This window comes from Sciurus vulgaris (genome assembly GCF_902686455.1).
Source record: "Sciurus vulgaris genome assembly, chromosome: 4".
Taxonomy (NCBI): Eukaryota; Metazoa; Chordata; class Mammalia; order Rodentia; family Sciuridae; genus Sciurus; species Sciurus vulgaris.
The window spans coordinates 186,915,788-186,929,320 of NC_136464.1; the positions used below are offsets into that span (position 1 = coordinate 186,915,788).

The window sequence follows — 13,533 nt, forward strand, 5'->3', positions numbered from 1 at the left end:
GAGCGGCCCCGCCCCGCCCTCCTAAAGGGGCCGCGCCTCGCTTTCTGGCCTGGGAGGAGTTGCCCACTCGGGAAGAGGGCGGTGGCGGTCGTCCGCCTTCTGGTCCCGCGTCCGGTCCCGCCCAGGCCGCCAGGGGAAGGGATGCGGGGACACCGCGCCCAGAGCTTGGCTCGCGGCACCGCGGAGCTCCGGCTGGAGGACGGTGATGCTCGGGCCGGGCGTCCAGGGCGCGGCCGCCTCGCCCCGGTGAGCGCCGTGGGTGCGACGCGCCCGGGGGCTGCTGCCCTGCGTGCGGCTCCTGACCCCGGGGGAGCCTTCCCGGCGCGGGGCTTCTGCCGGCGAGACGGGGGCTCCTTCCCTCCCCCGGATGCCTTCCCGGGGCGGGCGCGCACTGGCCGGGTGGGGCGCCTTGGGAGGCCCGGGGAGGCTGTAAGCGAGGCCTCTTCCCCGAGCGCTTCTTTTGAGGGCAGGGCTCCTCTCAGGCTGTTCTCTGCAGGTCCCCTCCGGAAGGGAACTCCTGGGTTTCTCCTCGGTGGGTGCTCCCCTTCCCAGGGGCTTTCCCGGGGCTCTGCTTCCCAGCCGCCCCGGGCCTGCTTTCCCCCGGAGCTTTCTGGTCTGCCTTGCCCTGTGTTGTGTTGAGGCGAATCATTTAGCAGTTGTCCTTTATGGTCTCTTTAAAAACATACACCTGGCAACAGACCTGCAAGACCTCTGCTTAAGCCTGCAGAGCCTGGAAGGCTTCGGAGTAGACAAAACAAGCGGACTGGCTTGCAGATCCCTGGGAAGTCATAGCCTGGCTGTGAATTGTTTTGGGGCGACCATTTAAATAAGTCCACAGTGACCCAGAGTCCAGTGTATCTGCCGGCCTCACCATTTGTAGCCTCACCCAGCCCTTCAGATGGAGGAGAAGGGGCGACCCTGCGGCTTGGTCTTATCAGCCAGTTACCTTCCTGGCCATCTGGTGCTGATTTCTTGCTGCTCCTGCTGGAGGGGTGTTTGCTACTGAAGGGGCTCTTCTTCACAAGTCTCCTTTTTCCTCCTTGTTGGCGCTCCTGGCACTAAAGAAGGAACAAACACTAGCAGCTGGCCTGCAGCCCTGGGTGTGGGCCCGGCTTCTCTGCTCTTTGTAGACCCCACCCGGTACCGCCTGAGCAAACTATTTGAACACCTGGTGGGACACTCAAGATGCCATGGTTCACAGGTTGTAGGTCACAGTCCTGTTTCCTGCTCAGCCTCTGTACATTTTCCTGATCGTTCTTAGAATCAGAACTTTTTATTGGTCTTCCATATTGCCTGTTTGTTTTTGTTTGTTTTCATTTAAATAGTAGAGTCTCAGGATTGGATTAACCAATGAAATATTTGCTTTTTCTAGAGTTTTAACTTAAGTAGTGTAAAGCTTTTTAATGGCAAGAATTACCTTCTTTTCCCTCCCTCCCTTCTTCTTAACTAGTTCCCTAATTCTTTTACTAATTCAATATGAATAATGTATTTATGAATCATTTACTTCATTTTTGGCAACTGTCAATTGTATTTATGGGATCATAAGCACGCCATCTTTAAGAAGTGTACTTTAGAGTTTAAAATTGTCCTTTAAGATAAAGACTCCATAAAAAAAACCTCGGTAAATCACTCTAATTGATCCTTTCTCGCCTGCTCATGGATCTCTTCCTCCTTTGCCCACTCAAATGCTGCCTTGTGCTGAGCTTGGAGATGGTGTCAGTAATGTGAAGAAATAAATCCTTTACTTCAGATGAGCCTCCCATTTTCTCTCTTGCAGGGGACACTAGATAACCTTGTGCTAGACACGGTATTCAGTTCCCCACACGTCCACCCACCTGTTCCAGGAATTCCCTGCCTGAAGACCCACAGGAAGGCTGCCTGACCCATCTGGGTGCTCCTGCACCCACACTCACTGGGGCCCTTGGTTCAGCTTCATGAACCAAGGCAGCCACTAGGCCAGTCCATACCCACAGCCGTACCCCAGCTTTGCATACTCAGGAGAGAAGTTGCCAGGTTGTGACATCTGCCTGACACACCCATCCGACAGCCCTGCTTCACAGACACTCTGGGGATGACGAAGTCAACTTTGTTTCCCACGGTGTGACTTGGTGAACCCTGAGCAAATGGGTTGTACAGGCCTCAAGGAAGAGAGGGTGGCAAGTTATCTGAGAGGCCAAGCAGAGCAGCAGCTTCTCAAAGCTTAAGCAGGCACAAGCATGGAGGTTCCCTGAAAGGACTCCAGCTGTGGTACCCCAGCTCTGGCTTCCTGTGTTCTCCAGCAGAGAGTGCTCTGGGCTGCCTGTGTGTTACAGGTATTTTTCTTCCTAACATGAACAATTTTAAAGGAATTTGTGATTTTTGTGCTCCAAGTGTAGATCGTTCTTGTTGTTTGTTTATTTTTAGTACTGGGTATTGAATCCCATAGGGATGCCATACCACTGAGCTACATGTAGGCCCTTTTAGTCAGGGTCTTGCTGAGATACTTAGGACCTCACTAGCTGAGGCTCGCCTTGATCTTATTATCCCCTTCCCTCAACCTCTGGAGTCTGAGTTGAAAGGCTTGTGCTCAGCTCAAAGTGTTGATTTTGCTGTTCGTCTAAATAAAATGTGTCACTGGTAGACCCTCTTGGCCTGTTCACTGGTTGAACCCCTTGGCCTATCCACTGGTTGACCTGTTGTCCTGTCCTCTGGTAGACCCCATGCCTGTTCATAGACTCCGTTCACCTGTCCACTAGTAGATCCCTTGACTGTCCACTGGTAGACTCCGTTGGCCTTTGGGTTTGCCCATGTGTATCCCCAGCAAGTGAGGGGCTGTGCAGTTCCCACCCAGCATTCCCATTCCGGGAGGACCCTGGTCCCTTTTAGCCGCAGACATCTCCCCTCCTTGCCAAGGGGCACTGTGAGGTTTTTGTGAAAATGGGATTGTGTAAGATGTGGCCTCGGGAGCGTCCCTTCGCTCAGCCTCAAGGTCTGTTCTCGTCAAATGTATCCATAGTTCACTATTACTAGAATCTGAATGTCTTATTGATAACAAAAAAAAAAAAAATACTGAAACTAAAAATATTTACAAGTTTGCTGAAGAGAAAGCATGGTATAATGTAGTAGTCCATAGGATTGTGTAGGCAGGCTTGAGAGTAAAATGAAATCAGCTTTTGAAAATGAGTGGTTCATATTAAGATGTATGAGCAATTTCAATATCATGCTCATATTATGAGACATCTCAGTGGTGACTGTTAGTGTGACTACAACTGAAATCCTAAAAGGTGTCTCATAAAAATTAGTAACTCCCTTAGGTGTAGGGGTAGAGGAAAAAACCAGAAACGTGCATAGAGATGTATTGCTCACGTACAAACTGCATTGCAAGTTGTTTTTCCGAAAGCATGAAACCCATAAAAGAACCACATTTAGGACTGGGGATTTAGCTTAATGATAAGAGTGCGTGCCTGGAATGTGCAAGGCCCTGGTTCAATTCCCAGTACTGCCAAATTTTTTTTTTTTTTAATCACCTTTGAGATGTTTGGGGGAAAACGGGAAGCATAAAGTGAGCATGTCAGATTTCAGTCTGGGTTCTAGAAAGGGCCTGCACTTCTCTAGGGGGAGGGTTGCAACTGCAAGGCCTCAGTGCTCTGCAGGGGCTGGAGCTGGTCGCATGCAGAGCTCTGCTAGGAGCTGTGCTGAGTGCATCCCTGTGCAGCATGAGCTCAGCCTTTTCAGGGCCTAACTTCTGAGAAGGCACTGAAACCCAGCACTGAGTTTCTGTGATAGAAAAGTCTGAACAGTGAGTAAGACCCTAGAGCTCCAGGTGTGGGTTTTTTTTTTTTTTTTTTGTTTTGTTTTCTGTCTTCATCTCTTATTAGCACTTGACTGTGGCGGACTTTGGAAATTTGGCAACATTCCAGATGATTCTGGAAAGCCAGCAGTGTGGCTGAGAGCCATGTCTCAGGAGATGGCCTTTCTGGAATGCTCCTGAACATGGTTCCCCAGGGACTTGCCCACCTGAGATAGTGTTTTCTGGCCTTTGATATGTGATCCCTCTTAAGTAGAACTGGCTTTTATCTTTTGCACATGGTAGATTTCGTAAATATAAAAAGCTTAAGATTTCTAAAAACTGCCCTTAAAATCTAATGTAACTAACTTTTAATCTCTACTCTGTACCAGGCACCCTAAGAGGTCCTTCAACATTTAGTGTTTGATTTAAATCTAGTTCAGATGTTGTTACTAATGTAGGATAAAACATTTTAGTTTATAGTTCAGATGTTGTTACTAATGTAGGATAAAACATTTTCTTCTAAAAGCTTCTAGTGTTTGGATGTTAATACTTAACTCAGGTCAGTAATAATGAATCATAGTTTAGCTGTCTGTGACAGGAAATTTGTTTTCCAGCTGAAAATGTGCATCTAAAATGCAAGCCGAACCAAGCAGCAGTCTGTGGAGCCCTTGCTGTGCTGGGATCATGAGGGTGTTGGAAGAGAGTCTCATTTGGATGCTACTCCCATCCCTTTGCATGGTGACAAGTGCTGCAGAGCACGAGGAGGTGGCAAAACATGCCATCAAGTTGCACCGGGGCCGGGGGGCGCCTGCCACCCAGAGGAGGCAGTGGGCCCTGGACAGCTGCAGGAAGCTCACCGGGCTCCTTCGGCAGAAGAACGTGGTTCTGAACAAGCTGAAAGGTGCAATTCGAGCGGTGGAAAAAGATGCTGGCCTGTCAGACGAAGAGAAGCTATTCCAGGTGCATACATTCGAGATTTTCCAGAAAGAGCTGAATGAAAGTGAAAATTCCGTCTTCCAGGCCATCCATGGGCTGCAGAGAGCCCTGCAGGGGGATTACAGAGACGTTGTCAACATGAAGGAGAGCAGCAAGCAGCGGCTGGAGGCCCTGCGGGAGGCCGCCATCAAGGTCAGCCAAGCAGCGAGTGTGGGTCCATTGCTATGGTCTGGGTGGGGTGGGGGCTCTGGAGCCTCTGTGGTGCTAGTCACTTCTGGGACGACCAGCCCTCAGTCCTTCTGTTGTGGAGATCCCTGGGCCCAGCGGAGCACTCAGACGGGGGGGGTGCTAGTCACCTCTGGGAGGACCAGCCCTCAGTCCTTCTGTTGTGGAGATCCCTGGGCCCAATGGAGCACTCACATACGGGGGATAACTATGCAGCCTTCACACCTCTGAGGGCCCAGCCACATACCCCGGGGGCCTGAGGGGTCTGTCCAGTGACTTGCTGGCCAGCCCAGGTTCTGTAAGGATACTGGCATCTGCACAGTGGCTGGATTGCCTCTCCAGGCATTGTCCCTGAGGGACACTGGCTGCATCTGTGACCTGGGCTGCCTGCTGCGTTCCTGCAGGGTCCTTTCAGTGTGAAGCTTGGTATTCTTCACTGCCCTTACACTGAAAACAAAAAGTACGAAAATAGTAGTAAACGGGTGTGTGTGTGGGAGTTCAGGACTGGGACCCAGCCTGCTCTTACAGGTGGCCACTGTGCCAGTTCTCCAGGGGACACCGCCATGCACCCATGGCTGGCCAGGCAGCATGCCGGGGCCTCAGACGTGCTTCCTTTTCCTGGAAGTCCTCAGGCTGTCACGCAGCTTAGGAAGAGATGTAAGCTGCTTAAGATTTTGTCACCAAAACCATGGTAGTTTTTGGTCAGACAAGCATTCCAATCAAGGCACTCAGTGACCCCTACTTGGCTGCCTGTCCGTTGCTGTGCAGCCCTGCGGCTCCTTGGACAGAGAGAGCCGCTGCGTCTTGACCCTGAGGACAGGTGTGGTGCCAAGACTTTTGGTTTTGAAGTGAACTTCCTGTGGACTCCAGGTTTGCAGTCCATCTGTTGAAGAGGAGAAGACGTATGAGTCTGGTGGCTACAGTCAGACTTGCAGATCTGTGACCCCCTGCGTGTTGCAGCCTCGTCCTCCCTCAGGGCTCTGTGGTCCTCCTATGGCAGCAGCCACCATTAGGGGCACTGAGGAAGGGACAGGGTTTACTGTGGTCATGAAGGAGTCACGCTGCTGTGGTAGTTGGCCACTGCTCTGTTCCAGCCAGGCCCCCTTTTAAATGTGAGTGAATATTTTAAAAGTAAGGTTATCAACTGAATAAGGTTAAACAAAGTATGTTTACTAAATGCAATTGCCAGCACTGCACATCAGTTTCCCCAATAATCAACACTTCCTGCTTTCCATGTTTTCTGGATCAGTTCCCTCTTTCTAACTGGGATTAGACTGCGTTCTGCTTTAGAAATCCCAGAGGTGGCTACATACCCATGTGTTGCAACTGGCTTTCAACCTCATGAGTAGCAGCACCACACTGCAGTACACGGAGGCGACCTTAGGAGACGCTGGACCCAACTGCAGTGGACACTACTTTCCCCAGGGTAGAGGGGCAGGTGCTATCCCTGAGCTGTACCCATCTGCAGTGGACACTGCCTCCCCTGGGGGTGCAGGTGCTGTCCCTGAGCTGGACCCATCTGCAGTGGACACTGCCTCCCCTGGGGTGGGGGTGCAGATGCTGTCCCTGAGCTGGACTCACCTGCAGTGGACACTGCCTCCCCTGGGTGCAGACGCTGTCCCTGCATACTTTGCGGAGCTCCCTGTATTTGTCTGGGATGTCAACCTCCCTTGTTGGACAGAATCATACGTGCAGCAGTGGGGTGTGACCTGGAGCCACTGATGGATCTAGGCTCCAGGACCCTGAGCAGTCTGAGAAAGTCATGTCCTGGTTTTTCTTGTATCTCGCCTTTTCTTACAAACAAATAGGAAGAGACGGAGTATGTAGAACTTCTTGCCGCAGAAAAACATCAAGTGGAAGCCCTTAAGAACATGCAGCATCAGAACAAGAGTCTTTCCATGCTTGACGAGATTCTTGAGGATGTGCGGAGGGCTGCAGATCGCTTAGAGGAGGAGATTGAAGAGCACGCCTTCGATGACAACAAGTCGGTAAGCCGCGTCCAGAGGGCTCCTCTGCCCTGCCAGCATTTCTGCTGGGCCGGGCATGTGGTGTGGGCTGCTTCTGCCTGTCTGTGAGGACGCAGCTGGTGCTGTGGCAGGGCTGCAGGAGGAGCAGCCACCCTGCTCCCTCACCTCCTGGCACCTGCCGTTGGGCCCTGTGGCGACTCACCGCCAGCCCCAGCTTTGCCACTCATGGGGCTTGGGACTGTGGCCTCAGGAGGCATGAAGTCTTCCTTCCTGAGCAGAGGAAGCAGATTCTGGCTGCTTGGTTCTGACAGACTGAGACCCTGAGGAGAAACTGAGGCCACCTGAGAACTGGCAGTGTGTCGGGGTGGACCTACAAAAGGGTGGAGAGAAAGAAAGCAGAGACACCGATATTCACGTTATCGGTTTCTGGGGTCGTGTGTGAGTGTGTGCCCTGCACCAGGCCAAGTGGATGTGGAGGTAGCGGGGGCTGCTCCCTCCTTGAAGGCCTCCATGGTCAATGCCCTTGTTCATGCTCATGGTCCTGCATGTCTGTCTTATTTGACAGGACAGGAACACGTGTCTGCCATTCTTTGTTTTTTCCTCTTGACGTTGACTGCAGAAGCATCGAAATGATTCTGATTGCATGATAATTGGTCACTCTCACAGGTCAGAGGTGTCAACTTTGAGGCAGTTCTGCGCGTGGAGGAGGAGGAGGCCAGTTCCAAGCAGAATATCACAAAGCGGGATGTGGAGGAGGGCCTGGGCCTCAGCATGCTGATTGACTCCCAGAACAACCAGTATGTCCTCACAAAACCCCGGGATGCCACCATCCCACGTGCAGACCACCACTTCATAAAGGCAAGCTGCAGCCACCCGCCTGGCTGCGCTGGGCAGTCAGCAGGCCTGAACTGTGATGCGGGACTTCTCTGGGTGCACAGCCTTCCTCCTGCCAGAGGCTGCTAGAATCCCACACTGTGCTTTGGGACAGCTTCTCTTACTTAATTGTTTCTGAAGGAAAAAGGCGTTTTAACATTTAAGATTGAAATTTAATTCTCTTTTGGAGAATTTGGAAGACTTTCGGAAATTGGGAGTGGCTGATGGGATTAAAGCCTTAGCTGCCTAAGACCTGTCTTTGCGGTTGGCTGAGGCAGGAGGATTGCTCGAGTCCAGCCTGGCAACATAGCAGGGCCCCATTTAAAAATATAAACTGAGATTAAAGAAGATAAACTATTTTCTCTAAAAGAGAAAACCTTTGTGAGACAGGTGTGGACGTGGGGTGAGGGGCCTGGGCACCCCAGTGGCGCCTGGCTTTCCAGGTGGCGGTGGCGCAGATCTGTGTCCTCCTGGGAAACCGCCTGGTTGTGGAGTGGGAGCAGCCAGGCAGCCCCCCAGACGGCCTGGAGGATCTGATGAGCTGTGTGTCTCTGCAAAACTCCTAAGGCGCAGGCTGGGCTGTGGCTCAGCGGCAGAGCGTTTGCCTAGCACTTCTGAGGCACTGGACTGAGTCCTCACCACCTCATAAAAAATAAATAAATCGAGTTTAGAAAGTGCTTTTTTTAGAAGAACAAAAAAAAAAAAAAACAAAAAAACAAAAAACCTCCTACAGCAGAGCTTTGTAAGGAGCAGAAACCAGAGAGCCTGGGTCTCCGGATGAGGGAGGAGGGCTCCTCTCAGGTGCTGGCTTGGACTGATCTGCCGTCCTCCAGGGAAGGTCCGTGGACCGCCTCTGCCAGGGCAGTTCCTTCTTCCCTTTGTGAGGAGTAAGTCGTCTCTGGGGGTGTGTTTGAGACTGTACACAGCTTGCTCCCCGTGAGTTCCCATCAAGTGGCTCTGATGCCCGCGGAAAGCGACAAGCCATGGGACTCTGACAGTGAAGGCAGGAGAGTCATAGGGAAGACCCAGCTGCAAGGGCTCTGAGGCCAGGAATGGGTGGAGTCTGGGGTTCAGAGCTGTCGAGTGTGCTGTGGGACCTGGGCAGGAAGGACCAGGAGCTCTGTCTGCTCCCAGCACATGCCTGGCGTGTGCTGGGCTTGCTTCGGACATGGTGGCGTAGGGCCCTCTCAGTTCCACTGCCTGCCTGGTTCCTGTGAGGTGGGTCGGCTGTCCCCCCTGCTGTCTTGCCCGCCGTCACCTTGAGCCTTGCTGTCTCTTCTGCTCTAGGACATCGTCTCCATAGGCATGCTGTCCTTACCTTGTGGCTGGCTATGCACGGCGATAGGGCTGCCCACCATGTTTGGGTACATCGTTTGTGGTGTGCTTCTGGGGCCTTCAGGACTGAACAGCATCAAGGTAAGAACACAGCTTGGCTGTCCTGGCACCTGACAGGACAGGCACAGAGGCAGAGAGCTGGCCTCACTCATACCAGGAAGACTTCCTAGCGCCGGGGGGCATTGCCCTCCATAATGAAGAGGCGGCTTGGCAGAGGCAGCTTGTCAGCCTCCATGGTACCTTAGCCGAATGGTTCCACTTCTAGCGGCCCAGATGTCCTTCACACGCCAAGCAGCTCCGAGCACCGGGTTCCTCCTGTGCTGTGCAGTTCTGAGCGTGCACTGCCTCCCAGGCAGCAGGCCTGCACTGCTCTTGCCAAGGCTGCTGACAGACCTGCTGCTGCTTGTCACACGTGGGCGCACTCTGGCAGGAAAGAAGGGTCCCAAGCCTCGAGGGCCTCCCAGTGTGTCATCTGAGCACACTCAACAACCCAGGAGGGTGAAGATCAGCCTCAAATGCCCCCAGCCTTGCCGGTGTGTCCCAGGGCTGGTGTGTGGGATGAGGAGCCTGCCCCCTCCACGCGACTGGCAAGCCTTGAACCAGGTGTAAGAACTCCAGTGATTTCCCTAGACGCACACACAGCAGAAAGGGTCTGAAGAGAACCACGCGGGGCTCACCTGAGCAACCGGTAGCCCTGGGCGGGTGTAGCCCTGGGTGGGTGCAGAGCCGTCCACCAGTGCCTCTGGAGGGAGCTGTGAGCTAACCTGAAGTGGGGCCACAGCCAAGGCAGCACACAGGCCCTAGAGGCACAGAGTCGCTTTCTGCACTGGCAGCTCCGTGTGGCTCAGCAGCTTGGAAGGCTGCAGGCAGGAGCCTTCCTGCCTCACCCCACCCTCCCAGGTGTCAGCAAGTCAAGGGAAGACATGGTGCCCCCCTTTCCCCTCAGTGGCAAAGATAGCTGGGAGCAGAGTGGAGGCCAGGGCCTGGCGCTGCAGACGCTGAGCTCACTAAGCCAGCGGTACCGAGGAATGATGCCATGCGTGTAGAGGTGATCCAGGAGCCGCTTGGTGGGATTGGGAAATATACCTGCACAGTTGTTGTCTGTTCCCAAGCCAAAGTACAGGTTTGGATTGTTACTTTGAAGTCATAAGTCACAGCATGATTAGGAAAAGGGAAGAGAAGTGAAAGTGGAAGCAGGTGAGAGCAGGGGCCGGCTCACCTCTCGTGCAGCCGGAACGCACACAGGCCCACGGAGAACATCAGGCAGGCTCAGTGACCCCAACCATGGAGAAGGGCAGAAAGCAGGTGCCCGTCACAACAGGACAGAATCTTGACCTGCGAGGCCAGCTCAGTGGGGTCAGGACAGTGCCACGTGAGCATTTTTAAAGATGAGCCAGCACCTGTGATCCCAGCGCCTTGGGAGGCTGAGGCATGAGGGTGGCAAGTTCAAAGCCAATCTCAGCAAGTCAGCAAGACCCTGTTTCTAAATTTAAAAAAAATGGTCTGGGAATGTGGCTCAGTGGTTAAGCACCCCTGAGTTTAATCCCCAGTACAAAAAAAAAAAAAAAAAGATCAAACTGTTAGTTGCCAGAACAGAGACACCAGGTATTTTGTACTATTTATTTATCTAGTAAAAATGTTAAAAGTATATGCCAAATGAAGAGTCAAAGCAGATGCAGAAGCTGCTCACCAGCACCGTGGATGTGGGTAGCACACTCAGGGAAGACTCACCTGCAGGGACCTGCTTGGCCCAGACAGGAGCCACAGTGGCTTGGACTGCAGCACGAGTGAGCTGCCTCCTCATGGCGGAGGCGAGGCCCCTACAGCTCGCAGACAGTGAAGAGAAACACGCTCCTTTGTGAATCGAGAAAGGGAAGATCGCAGGGCAGAATTTCTCAGATGCAGAAGAAATTCCAGGAATTGGCTTCTCTAAAGTACAGGTGTTGGGGGGCTTCCTGCTGTGGGGGACTGGAGTCAGTGGCTTCTCCACCCTTGCTTTGCAGTCCGTTGTCCAGGTGGAGACTCTGGGAGAGTTCGGGGTCTTCTTCAGCCTCTTCCTCGTTGGCCTGGAGTTCTCCCCCGAGAAGCTGAGAAAGGTGAGGCTGTGTCTTAGTGCCGTAGGTTTTGTTCAGTTCAAGTTTGACATTTAATGACAGCTTAGCTATTGGATTTCATATTTTTAGGATAGAATGTGTTGTTTTAGTTTGATACTATTTTTAAGACATAAGTTTCTAAAGATAAAAAAATGCTATGTTTGAAAAAGTTGAAATTCAATAAATGAGATTAACTTTCTTCAATTGACTTTTCTTTTAAGGTAGCGGGGATTGAACTCAGGGACACTTGACCCCTGAGCCACATCCCCAGCCATTTTTGGTATTTTATTTAGAGACAGGGTCTCACTGAGTTACTTAGTGCCTCGCTTTTGCTGAGTCTGGCTTTGAGCTTGAGATCCTCCTGCCTCAGCCTCCTGAGCTGCTGGGATTTCAGGCTAGCTCCTCTGTGCCCAGCTGAAATTCACTTTCTCATGGCTAATTCTAGAAAAGGTCAAGAAGTAATGTTTGAACTTCCTATGTGGGTCCCTCCAATTAGATGCAGACGGGGGTGGAGCACCATAGACAGTGCTCAGTGCATTCCCAGGGAGAGTCCCAAGACCGCCAGCCTTAGTGTCGCGAAGATGCTTGGCTTAGCAGATGCTTTGGAGTGGAAAAGGCTGTGGGAGGCGGGGGTATAGCGAGCATCCTCCGTGTCCACAGGAAAGCCACAGCGTGGGCCGCACCCGTGCCAGTGGGGTGGGAGGGCTGCACCGCCGTGGCCCGTGCCTTCTGTTCCCACTTTGTTCTAGAGCCTCTGACCAGGTCGTTTTCCCAGGTCTCCACCCAAGGAAGGATGACACGCTTTTGAACCTTGTGGACATCAGTTTCCTAGGAATTCGGGAGATGAAGGTTTCTTCTGCCAGTAAACTTTCTTAATGCATATTTTTTATGCTACTGTTCCAGGTGAAGCAACTGCAGGCAGTTGGTAGTGGTGGTCCAGGAGTCAGAAGTGGCTTGAAACCAGGTGCCTGGTGGTGCAGGTGCTCTTCACTGCCTGGGGCGCAGGGCGGCCTGGGGGGTAGTCTGGTGGGTGAAAGACGCTGGACCAAACCTGCTTCTGTGCATCTACACTGAGCGGAGCTGGGGCTGCCAGGGCTCTCATCCTTGTCCCCATGGTGTCCCCAGCTCTGATTTTTGCCATCCTCGAGCCTGGGGGCAGCCCTAGCCTGGTTCTCACTGCCATGAGGGCCTCCGCGGCTGGAGCCGCAGCAGGTGGCTATCGCCTTTATGGGCCACCTTGTTCAGTGGTGTGCTGCTTTCCTCGATGCGATTCGCGCAGTAGGTGGCTCTGCCCCACGGGAAGTCCTGGTCCAGGCACTCCGGGAGCAGCAGCTGCCCCAGCTCCCCTGGAGGTCTGCTTGGAGACAGCTCAGGCTGGCGAGGCCGAGGAAGCTGCAGTCTCCCCATCTAGACCGCCAGTGTGCCGGCCACCCTGCCTCGTGGTCGCCCTTTGAGCGCGCCTTAGCGGTTCCTGGGTTTTACTCTTAAGGTCCATCAGCTGCTGCCCCTGGGTGGACCAGTCTTCAGGTGTTGGAGTCAGGCTTTCTTCTCTTTGTATTGCTTGCCACACACCTGCCCTGTTGCAGACCCTGCAGTAGCGCTGGGCATGGACAGGCCCTGCCCTTGGCCTGCATTCGCATTCCAGAGACGTGTCTGGGAGGGGAAGAGGAAGACACTGAGGTGGTCTCTGTGTTAGCCAGCTTTCTATTGCCATGACCAGAAGTCCTGAGGGAGCAATTTGAGGAAGAGAAGCCTGTTTGGGGCTCACAGTTTCTGAGGTCCAGCCAGTGGTGGTCTGGCTTCATTGCTGCACTGCTCTGGGCCCAATGAGACAGAGCATCTTAGTGGAAGGAGAGGTGGAGGAGAGGTCAGCTCAGGGAAGCAGAGAGCGGGACAGAGATGATGCAATCCAAAGGCCCACCTCCAGGGACCTTCCCAGTCACACCCTACCTGCAAGTGTCCCTTCAGACTATTTCTCAAGACCTGGTCATTCCACCTCAGAGCACTGCGTTGTCTCCTTGGGTAGCTTCTGGGGGACGTTCCATGTCCAAACCCTAACACCCTGACCTGCAAAGCCAGGGTCAAAATGCAGGGAGTCAGACCACAGCGGAGGGCTTGCCAGGCAGCGCTTCCTGAACCAGCAGCAGGGCACAGTGGGGAGCACACAGAGCGTGGGCTCTCGCCCCGGGGTGGCCACAGGCTGGTTTCTGATGAATTCCCAGGTCCCTTGCTGACCAGGACCTCTGGCAGCTCCTGCCTGGCCCCAGTTCTTTCCACCAGGGACTTCCACACCCCGCCTTGGGGTCATCCTGAGAAGTGCCAGGTGGACGGAGAG

The 13,533-nt window shown here is 53.2% G+C and overlaps 1 protein-coding gene across 2 annotated transcripts in view; it reads left to right on the plus strand.

The window, feature by feature from the left end:
* Nucleotides 1–2: 2 nt before the first annotated feature.
* The window catches only part of TMCO3 (transmembrane and coiled-coil domains 3), a 33,327-nt gene continuing 19,796 nt past the window's right edge, over nt 3–13,533 (plus strand). For both annotated transcript variants that reach the window (XM_079138776.1, XM_079138777.1), the window contains exons 1-6: nt 3–246; nt 4,384–4,897; nt 6,739–6,918; nt 7,564–7,755; nt 9,058–9,186; nt 11,109–11,201. In XM_079138776.1, coding sequence (XP_078994902.1) covers nt 4,403–4,897; nt 6,739–6,918; nt 7,564–7,755; nt 9,058–9,186; nt 11,109–11,201 — 1,089 coding nt within the window. In that variant the 5' untranslated portion in view covers nt 3–246; nt 4,384–4,402. The remainder of the gene's footprint in view (nt 247–4,383; nt 4,898–6,738; nt 6,919–7,563; nt 7,756–9,057; nt 9,187–11,108; nt 11,202–13,533) is intronic.